Source organism: Sus scrofa, chromosome 2 (genome assembly GCF_000003025.6).
Source record: "Sus scrofa isolate TJ Tabasco breed Duroc chromosome 2, Sscrofa11.1, whole genome shotgun sequence".
Classification (NCBI taxonomy): domain Eukaryota; kingdom Metazoa; phylum Chordata; class Mammalia; order Artiodactyla; family Suidae; genus Sus; species Sus scrofa.
The window spans coordinates 12,745,449-12,757,410 of NC_010444.4; the positions used below are offsets into that span (position 1 = coordinate 12,745,449).

Genomic DNA, 11,962 nt, shown 5'->3' on the forward strand with positions numbered 1-11,962 from the left:
TTACCCATGCAGCTACCTTCTTCTCTTTTCCTTATCTTTCCTATCCTTCTGGATATACCTATGATACATCTGAGTCTTTTTTTAGCCCTGTACAGATTTGTCTCTCATTTGTGCTACTATATGTTCATTATATAGGTGTAAAATGAACTCCCACTCTGTGGTCACTCAAAGACATAGGCTGAGGAAGGCTTCGCTATCTACAGCTACAGCTGCTAGAATATGAAGCCTCCTTAACCACTGTGACAAGAGAAATATAACTGGAGGGTAATATGTTGCTTCAGCCCATCCAGAATTGACCCATATCAATTCTTTCTACAGTTCGTTGTCTACAGCTAATACATGTCTCAGCCTACCTGTAATGGGCAGGTACACTGGGGGAAGCAGATGGAGTGTTTGAACATTACTGTTTTTGTGACCCATGCATATCAATGGAATGTGACTTTTAACCCTATAGAACACCTGATATGCCCTAGAAATTGTTTTCTGCTTTGTGTGCCTGTGATGTACTAAACATTCTTGGCAACCTTATGAGGATGGCATGATATTATTATCTCCGTCTTTACAGATGAGCAGCTGAAGTTTACAGAGGAGATTAAATTACTTGGCTGATTTGAGGCCAAACCACTTTGGTACACGTAAGAAACCCATAACTGCTATACATGCCTGCAACGAGAAAGGTGGGATGATTCTGCACAGGCATGTGGGCTCAAAGGATAGCACGTAGAAGAAAAAAATTGATCTAACTCCTTTGTTACAAAGTAACATTTACAGGCCATAATTGTGGTGGTAAGGCAAATTGAATAAAAATAAAGGATTTTAGAGACTTTTAAAAGGTCTTTGACCAAGAGCAGATATTAAAATAAAATAGAAATTATATTTTTAAAAATTTAAAGTACCAAGTACTGCAAAAATGTGAAGAAATTGGAATGTGTTTGCTGTTGGGAATGCCAAATGATAGAACCACTTCCATAAACAGTTTGGCCGTTTCTATTAAATTAAGTATATTTACCAAATGAGCAGGCAGTACAACACCTAAATATTTACCAACTTGAAATAAAAAACACATTCGCAAAAAAAATCAGTCAATGTTTAAGTCATCTTTATTTATAAGCACTGGAAACAACACAAAAAATCCTCAACTGAGGAAAGAAAAAAAAAATCACTGCATGCAGTTTATGTTTTAGCATCCTCTTATGCAATTAAAAATTATGCCATAGATAACAGATAACAATACAGATGGACCCCAGCTGAATTATGCTAAGGGAAAGAGGTCACAGTCAAAGACTGCACATTCTAGGACTCTAGATAAGGACATACTTGCAAAGGCAAAATAACATGGAAAAAGCAATTTAGTGGTTATGTGAGAGTGAGTTGACTACTAAGAATCTCAGGGAAATTTATTGTGGGTGATTGTGTCAGTGATCACCTGACTACACATTTGATCAAATTCTTAGAACCACTTGTAAGGGTGCATATTACTGTTTGTAACTTATAGATAATTAGAAATGAGAATAATACAAAATCACAATACAAAAGCACATGCACACCCTCAAAATATACAAATTGGTCCCCACAGGCAGTTAATGACTTCTTCCTAGAAAAGTGGTAAGAGCAGCTGTGGATGTTCTCATAGGAGATCCCCCGAGAGCTCCATGTCTCTATAATTCATTCCAGGACCCATGCATTAGCCTCTGAAGTCCAATATCACTCTAAGAGACATCATTTTAGAGGGGTCAGACTTTGGTCCTAGCTGCCTTGACCATCATGTCTTCAGTTGAATGTTAATAGTTATCAGTACAGACAGGCCTTCTCCCAGATTTTAGGATTTCCTATGATCTGGCGGCCATGGCCAAGGGAACACGCCAAGGTAAAAATAATATTGAGTAATTATATTAAATTTCATTTCTATTTTTATAAATTTAATTATATCACATGATAACATCTCTCCATCACCAAGTTATTTTATACACATTTCTTTGCTATTTACTAACACAATTCTGTGGATTATTTGGGGGTAGTAAATTTGCTGTTTATTTTACAAATAAGGAGGAGGTTAATGACTCCTCCAAGGACACGGAAGGAATGTATCACAAATTCAGAACTTGAACCCATATTCATGTTTTCTCTATAATTCCCTGCCTTAGAAAACTTGGGATCTTTGAACACTGCTTGAGAGAACTTCTCCAACAGTGTTTATACATTATCCTATGGGTGAATTTTTTATTTCAAAGAACTATTCAGGATTGACTGTTGCTTGTTTTCAAGCAAAAGATAAGTTTCTATACCTAATATGTGCTTTCAGTGAAAACTGTTAATTCATGCAAAGGCAATGGGGCAGCTATACCTATTATGATTTGGTGGGCACAGAAATATATGTTTTGAACATTTTTATTAAACACTGAGGAGCTTTTAAAAAATCTGAGAGTAAATATCAAAATTTCCATCAGTAGGAAGTCAGATGATACCTACGAAACATTATCATATGTTCCTCTAAAAAAGACTGGTTAAAAAAAAGTTGTATAGGTAATGCTCTGATTAGGTGATAATTTCATCTTGTTCACTACACATTAGCCTCTTATTAGAGGTGAAGAAAAAAATGAGAGTTACGTGATAGTTCTTTAGGAAGTTCCCACTGGTGCAGTGGGTTAAGGATCCAGTGTTCCTGAATCTGTGGTGTAGGTCACAGCTGTAGTTTGAATTTGCTCCCTGGCCTGGGAACATCCATATCCATTAGGTGTGGGAAAAAAAAAATCCATCTTTAAACCACAAAGGACCAAAGTAGTAAAATTCAAATTTATTTTAATATTTTGCCAGAATTTCATACTCAATTATTTCTAGCATATCTACACATGTTAATAGTGATCTGGCTAAAAACACAGGGTTTTGGTTAGGTTGAAAATGGGTTTATATCTTGAATCTTTTTCCTATCAGCTGTGTAATTGCAGAACATTATGTAACTTTATGTTCTCTATTCTCTTTTAGTAAAATAAGAATAAGAACTCTACCTACCTTGAACACACACACACACACACACACACACACACACATTTTAAATACAAAATTCTTATTACTGGCTGTAGAACATGATATACATTACATTAATATGATTATGTATGTTAAGATTGGCAAATATAAAGACTTCATGGGCTAGACTTGCAAAGCGAAGTTGTCAAAGGTTTAGGAGGAAAGCAATAGGGAGTAGTAGTTAGCATCATTTGATGGCTGTCCTTCTGAAGGATGCAGATTCAAATAAAAGGAATTAAGATACTGTTCCTATGTAAGAACAGATTCATATAAAATATTTAAAAATGTGAAGTTAGCCACAAAAACAGATCTGCAGGCTAAAGGTGAGCCACGAACCATGAACTTTCACCCTTCGTCTCTGATTCAAATATGGTGTTACTGTAATGAAATTAAGAATAAGTTTTAAAAAAGGAGACTTTTAAAACATAAGTTAAAATATGTATTTTAAGGATTGTTTTTCTCCAAAAAGGACTACATGAAAAGATTAAAACAGTCAATTACATCAGTGAAGCAAGGACAGAGTGAAACTTATTGGAGGATACAGAAAAAAATCTCAGTGGCCTTATGACATGAGAAAAGGCCATTGAAGAGGAGGCTACAGGACTTCACAACTCACACCTGAAATCATACGTGTTGCTACCCAGCATTTCCAAATCAATGTAGACCATCATTCCACCCTAATGATGCTATAGCTGACACTAATCAGGCCATGTTACACATCTAAAAATTTACATATTGTTTTTAATACATTATCTAATTTAATTCTTACAATAACCTCTAGAGTTAGAGCTCATTACTATTTTTACTTTGTAGATGGAAAACATTAGGTTCCAGGGAATCAGGTTAGGATTAATGATTCCTGGGTGGTAGATGGTAGGGTTGGTATGTACTTTATTCCAGAGTCCAGGTTATATACATGCTATGGTGCCTCCTCTTCAGAATTGCCTCTGCTGGTTGTACAGCCCTAACAGATCCAGTTTTCCCATCACATATACTATGCATGTAAGTCTCAGTTACTTCACTGTGAAACTCTAAAACTGAGTTTGGACCAATGGAAACAATGAGCAATTTTAAATTAATTAAATTAAATTTGATTAAAATTCAATTAAGACCATTTTACAGAGAAACCACTCAATTTGGATCAAAAATTTGACTTGCCATGAATATTTGTACCTCATAATTTAAATGAAAGAAGCAACTAACCAACCTCATAGCATTGTCGAGAAAAATTGATGACATACACGCAAAGTGTTTAGAACTGTCCTGGCAGTTGAGTAATACAGTATGTTACATATTGGATATGTATGGATAACAAAAATATGTATGGATAACAAATTAAAACTCTGAAAGGATAACAAAGTATACTTTCACTAGGATAGACAAAAACTGAACTAGCAAAGACATAGTATCCTAGACATGTTGTATTGGACAAGTCATTAAATTTTCCAAATCTGTTTGAAAATATGTAAAATTTAAAAACTAGGGAGATGGTGTCTATTTTATTTTAGGAAAATTCCAATTCAATGATTTTCAACTCTATAGATTATTAATATAATAATTTCATAGTTAACTATGAAAATGCTTTATGGAGAATCTTGAAATATATATTATTGCTGTAATGAAATAGTGCCCACAATGTATAAAAAATTCAATTTCACTGCAATCTTTACTCCACTTTAACATTCTTGTCCATAATTTCACTTTGCTACAGGCTATCTCATTATTCCCAAATAACATCAATGGATAACAGGACAGACGTGACCCACTTCATCCTTCTAGGACTAACCGACATCCCTGAGCTTCAGGTCCCCTTCTTTATAATGTTCACTCTCATTTACCTCGTCAATACGGTTGGAAACTTGGGGATAATCCTGTTGATTCTCATGGACTCTCATCTCCACACCCCCATGTATTTTTTCCTTAGTAACCTGTCTCTGGTGGACTTTTGTTACTCTTCAACTGTCACTCCCACAGTCATGACTGGGTTCTTTAAAGTCTACAAAGTCATCTCCTATAATGCATGTGCTGCTCAGATGTTCTTTTTTGCAGGCTTTGTTACTACAGAAAATTACTTCTTGGCATCCATGGCCTATGACCGATATGCAGCAGTATGTAAACCCCTACATTATACCACCACCATGACACCAAGTGTATGTGCAGGTCTGGTCATAGGCTGCCACATTTGTGGTTTCCTGAATGCTTCCATCCACGTTGGGAATACATTCCCTCTCTCTTTCTGTAGGTCCAATGTGGTCCATCACTTTTTCTGTGATATTCCAGCAGTCATGGCTCTGTCTTGTTCTGATACACATACGAGTGAGTTGGTTCTTGTTTATGCAGCCAGCTTCAATGTCTTTTTAGCTCTCCTTGTTATCTTAATATCCTACATATTCATATTTATTACCATCCTAAAGATGCCCTCCTCTGCAGGGTACCAGAAGGCTTTATCCACCTGTGCTTCCCACCTCACAGCCGTCTCCATCTTCTACGGAACAGGTATCTTCATGTATGCAAAGCCCAGCTCCAGCCATTCCATGGATACAGACAAAATTGCCTCTGTGTTCTATAGTATGGTCATCCCCATGCTCAATCCTATAGTCTACAGCCTGAGGAACAAGGAGGTCAAGAGTGCCTTTAAGAAGGTTCTTTTGGGAGAAAAGTTGTTTCTAGGTTGATTTTAATGTCATAGGATTCAGAGTAACCTAGTTTCTTTTCTCTCAGATCTTCTCCATGTACTCAGTCAGATTTAAGGCCCACAATGAATTCAATTCCTAAAGTGACACTCTTCCCTCTTCAAAAATCTGTTGTCTATAAAAGAGGAAACATTATGTCCAGAATTACAATACCTGAATGAGAACAGCTAAGGTGAAGTTCAAGACACCTTGTGTCCTGTTGCTAAAAATTTTGTCAAGGATATTTGACGTATGCATTCTACATGCATTTTCTCTACCATATACCACTCTAAACATACATGTAAACCAGAGGCACAAACGAGCCCATGAACAGAAGCCCATGTGTGAGCCTCACATGGGTGCACATATTTGGGTGTGAGAAATTTGCCATATGTGGTGGAATGTATCACTAGTTTTTGATAGAAATAACCCAGCTGATACACATATAAATATAACTGAATTGCTATGCTATACACCTGGAACTAATACTGTATTTAATCGACTATACTCCAATTTTAAAAAATTCCTAAAATAATAATTCAAGTAGTTAACTGGAGTATTACAACCTCAATTTGTATTTAATGTTATTTATTTCTTTTCTTGAGTAAGAAAATGTGTCCAAATTTGAAAATAAAATATTAAAATAAAATACTACATTTTTATTTTTTGTCTTTTTAGGGCTGCACCCATAGCATATGGAGGTTCCCAGGCTAGGGGGCAAATTGGAGCTGTAGCTGCTGGCCTATGCCACAGCCACAGCCATGCCAGATCCAAGCCATAGTTCATGGCAACGCCAGATCCTTAACCCACTGAGTGAGGCCAGGGATTGAACCTGCGTCCTCATGGATACTAGTCAGATTCATTTCCGTTGAGCCACGATGGGAACTCTAGAAATGTATTAAATTTTTAAATGAAAGTATTTGTCTTTTCACTGCATAAGTACAACACATTAAATGAACGTGTATGTCTTCACTTGTCTTTTTTTTTAACTGAAATCATTCTAAATTCCCATATAAATATGAACCTGACAATATCTGTCAGTATGGTGATGTTTCTCTTCTTGGAACCATTTCTAATTACTATTTTAAATGATTTTTTAATTCTAAAACTATTTCAGCTTATAGACACTTACAAAAAAAAAAAATAGTACACAATATTCCTATATAATCTTGTGGCAGGCTGAAAATAGCCTGCCAAAAGATTCATGACCTGACCCCTAGAAACTGCAAATGCTAATTTATATGGCAAAAAAAAAAAAAATCAGCTATTTACATGTGACTACATTAAGAATTTTAATTTGAGAGATTATCCTGAATTGTCTGTGTGGAACCTATATTATTATAGGAAGGAGTCTGAAAGGATAGAATTCCGGGAAAATGTTGGAAGAGGAAGTGAAACCTCTAAGTGGTGCCTCAGTGGGGGCAGGGTGGTGGCTAGGAAAGAACTTTGGTTCATTTCGTCTCAGTGCAGAGAGAAAACAGCGAAGGGCAACGTGATGAATAAGAAGTGATTTATTTAAATAGAATGCCTGCGAGAAATACCAGCAGGCGAGTGAGCCTTGTTCTGTGCTGCCTCCAGTGCTCAGTGAGTTACATTTTTAAAATCAAAGGAGGAGTTCCCGTCGTGGCGCAGTGGTTAACGAATCCGACTAGGAACCATATGAGGTTGCAGGTTCGGTCCCTGCCCTTGCTCAGTGGGTTAATGATCTGGCATTGCCCTGAGCTGTGGTGTAGGTTGCAGACGCGACTCAGATCCCGTGTTGCTGTGGCTCTGGTGTAGGCCGGTGGCTACAGCTCCGATTCGACCCCTAGCCTGGGAACCTCCGTATGCCGCGGGAGCGGCCCAAAGAAATAGCAAAAAGACCAAAAAAAATAATAATAATAATTAAAATCAAAGGAGAAGAGATGGGGAAGGGAGTCACCTTCTTCATGCTTTGAGTCTTCCATCAACTCCTCCTAGATTTGGGGGGCGGGGGGTGACCTTATAGGGCCCAGCCAGCACTGTTACAGAACCATGGAAAAATTACTTCAAGCTTTAGTATAAAGGGGTCTTTCATTCTGGAATGTCACTTATTTTTCATGTATGTTAGAAAACATATCTGTCACTTAGGAAAACATAACTTACTAACATCCCTGGGCAGGATGAAGGCCTTCTCTTTTTTACTATTGTTTTACTGCCTTGAGGCATGGCTCGTGCCTCCATTGCACGGTTTTGTTGCTCAACACATTGCTTACTTTGGTTGTTAGGCAAGCCTTTCTGGCTTTGCTGCTAAGCGACTTTGCTCTGCTTCTCAAATCAAGCAAGCGCACATTGTTTTGGGATTTTCCCATTGCATTCTTGAGTGGTCATTAACTCACTATGATCTCCCAAAGCCCCTATAATTTCCCTCTCTATCTCCAATCCCCTAGTGGGACTTTGGAACTGTTTGATTATCTATCCTACTCTATCCCCATCAAAGTAGCATCTGTGTTATCCCCAAGCTGAACCTTGTGCTCCATTAGAACCTAACACAGTATCCATGAGGATGCGGGTTTGATCCTGACCTCACTCAGTGTGTTAAGGATCTGGCTTTGCTGCAAGCTACAGTGTAGGTCAAAGATGTGGCTCAGGTTTGGTGTTGCTGTTGATGTGGTGTAGGCCTGCCGTGGCAGCTCCAATTCAGCCCCTAGCCCAAGAATTTCCATATGCTGCAGGTGTGGCCATAAAAAGAAAAAAGAAGTTTAAAAATGCACTGAGAATAACAATAATATTGTACATTTTTTTTTCTCTACAAATGCTTGGAAATCATAAATGTTGTTCATTGATATATTCTCCATGTATGAAATCACTTGTCACTTTCCAGTCTTTTACCCTCACTTAACGCACCCTAATTCCCTTGATATTTTCTCAAAATTCCAGACATGTTTCCATCTCCGGACCTTTGTACTTGTGGGTCCTTCATGTGGAATGTTTCTTCTGTGCCTTCAGGTCTCCCTGATGTGTTTCCTTACCATGGAGACCTTCCCTGACCATCTTTATAAACAGCAACTCTCCACTCACCATGTACCCTGCCCCTCACTCTGTATCATTTTTCATAGTCCTTATCATCAACACTCATCTATTGCCTGTTTATTTGCTCACTTCTTTTATTACCCATCTCCCCAAATCAGAATGTAAGCTCCAAGGGAGCAGTTGTTTTATCTGTTTGTTCATAAAATCATTTTTCTGTCTGGCTGATCTATACGACATTGAAAGTGGGGTACAGAATCACCTTTTGTTATTATATTTCTGTGTATTTCACCCTTCTATTTTGTTGAGAGTTACTTTATAGATTTCAGTTCTCCGATCTTGGTGGAGGTCTATTAAACATTCTTTCTTCCTCTTGGTGCATTGAACCTTTGATCAAGAAATAACCAGTGTTGGCGAGTATGTGGAGAAAAATGAACATTTATGCATTCTTGGTGGGAAGGTGAATTGGTGTTGCTGCTGCAGAAAATGTTATGGTGGTTCCTCAAAAAATTCGAAATAGAACTACCGTAGGATCCAGCAATCCCATTTCTGGGTGTACATCTAAATAGCGTGGTTGTGAATAGTAAGGTCCCTTCACTCCTGTTCTGATCCAGCCTTCATCTTACATGGGAAATTTGTTCCTTCCTTGTTCTCAGAAATAGGCTTTCCCTGAGAACCTGACCTACTCTGGGTATGGAAGAGCTCTGGTGGTCTTGTCCCAGGAAAGTGTCCTGATCCACTCATGGGTAGAGTGTTTTATTCTTTTCTTATATTAATTATTATTTGCTGTTAGAGCAAATCTTAAAAATAATTGTTATGGAAATGAGACATCCATAGGGGCTTTGAAAATCTCTGGTGTATTTCTAGGACTCAAAACACCAAGTACATGGGCAAGGCTCTATGCATGCACATAAAAGGCCTAAAAAGAGTTAATCTTTCATCTACCACAGACCTTGAGGCTCAGTACAAGCCGGAAGTGCAGATTAAGAGAATTTAAACTGCCAGATCATTGAAGGCAGGTTCCAAGACACATATACAAACCTCTCTGCAAGACTGAGAAGAATTAATGGTTTAAAGAATTTTTAGAAATTTGAATAATCATTAGCTGATTCCTAAGCTAAGGGAATAGAAAATTTGGTGGTAACGCACAATAAGGAATAAAGAATTAACACAAGTAATCTAGGAAAATCACTAAACGAAAAACAGCTGATCACCACCAACAAATTCTAGGAGGAAGGGGAGATCTGATTTCCAGAATATGCTACATTTTATTATTTTGAATGCCCATCTTCAAAAAACAATGTCACACAAAAAAGAGGAAAATATGATCAATACAAAGGTTTTTTTTTTTTTTTAATCAATAGAAGAGTTCCCTTTGTGTCTCAGTGGTTAATGAACCCAGCTAGGATCCAGGAGGATGCAGGTTCGATCCCTGGCCTTGCTCAGTAGGTTAAGGATTGGAAGTTTCCATGAGCTGTGGTGTAGGTCACAGACAGGGCTTGGATCCAGCATTGCTGTGGCTGCAGCATAGGCCAGTGGCTGTAGTTTCGATTGGACCCCTGGCCTGGGAACTTCCATATGCTGCAGGTGTGGCCCTAAAAAAAGAAAGCTAAAAAATGTAAAAATTTTAAAAATCAGAAATTTTCTCTGATGAAACCCAGATGTTGGACTAACTAGAAAAAAAGTTAAAGTAGAAAATACAAATATGGTCAAAGAAATAAAGGAAACCAAGTCTTAAAAATCTAAGGAAAATATGAGAACAATGGCCCACCAAATAAACAATATCAATGTAGATAAAACATTATTTTTAAAAAATGAATAGAAATTCTTGAGTTAAAAAGGAAATTATGTGAAATATAAAATTTACCAAAATGGATGTATAGCAAATTAAGATGGCAGGATACAAAAATCAGTGAACTTGAAGATAGGAGAATTGAGACTATCTAGCCTGAAGAACAGAAATAAAAAAGAATGGGAATTCCTGCCATGGCATGGTAGATTAAGAATCCAACAGCAGCAGCTCAGGCTGCTGCAAAGGCATGGATTCAGTCCCTGGACTGATGCAGCAGGTTAAAGGATCTGACATTGCCACAGCTTTGGCATTATGCTGCAGCTATAGCTCGGATTTAATCCTTAGCCCAGGAACTTCTGTATGCTATGGGTCCCACCATAAAATTTTTAAAAAAAATAAAAAAGAATGAAGAAAAATAAACAGTCTCAGAGAAAATTGGGATGCTGTCAAGAGTACCAAGATCTGTATAATGAGCTGTCCCAAAAGGAGAGAGAAAAGGGCAAAAAGAATATTTGAAGAAATAGTAGCATAAATTTTCCAAATCTGACAAAAGGAATGGAGTACAAAAAAAAATTCAGATATTTTAACCAAATAATACTCAAAAGACTAATTATAAAATTAATCAATTCACATTCATGTATGTTACTAATATTATTATAATTCTTGTCACTTAAAAGTTTTAAATGGTATATTTTGAGTTAAAGTGTGCCTTTATTTCTTCCTATTATCTTAACCACCCTTTTCTTCCCCCTATATTGTGTTATGTTGTCTCAATTGAAATGTCATGTAAACAAACTAAGTTTAGATAATTTATTCAAGGTGGAAATTTAGGTAGGAAAATAAATACCCATGTAAAGGAATGCATTTTTATTACAAACAAAAACAGATAAAGAAGCAATAAGAAATTAATACTCAGGTCTTTGGAACTATTTTCTTAAAGGTTACTTTTTAAGCATAAAACCTATTGCATTTCCACAGGTTTGCAAAAGGATGAAGTGAAATATAATTTTCAAAAACCAAACATAATATTTGTGTACATTATATATACTCTCTATATACTATTTCAATTAGGCAAGTCAAAATATTTATATTAAGAATATGTTCTCAGAAGTTTCTGCTGTGTTGTAGTGGGTGCAAAATCCAACTGCAATTGCTTGGGTCACTATGGAGGTGCAGGTTCTATCCCTGGCCTGCTGCAGTGGGCTAAAGGATCTGGCATTGCTGCAGTTGTGGCATAGGTCACAGCTATGGTTCAGAGTCAGACCCTGGCCTGGGGATTTCCATATGCCCTGGGTGCAGTTATAAAAAAATTCTCACACACCAAAATAATTGTTTATATTCTTTTATAATATATCTATACCATGCAGGTCTTAAACAAATCTCTCCATCTTTAAATGTGTGGGTTTCATGAGTTTCTCATGAATGTTGCATGTGTGTGCATGTAAATACACATGTTCATGTGGGATTGTGGGTGAACTTATTAAGA

General features: G+C 37.0%; 1 protein-coding gene across 1 annotated transcript; it reads left to right on the top strand.

The window, feature by feature from the left end:
* LOC106509349 (olfactory receptor 5B2-like) lies at positions 4,764–5,699 on the top strand. Its single transcript, XM_013994294.2, has one exon. It carries the CDS (start codon positions 4,764–4,766, stop codon positions 5,697–5,699), a length of 936 nt encoding a protein of 311 aa, XP_013849748.1.

Coding starts and splice junctions, on each gene's coding strand:
- LOC106509349 (XM_013994294.2), top strand. CDS start 4,764: ATGGATAACAGGACAGACGTGACCCACTTCATCCTTCTAGGACTAACC.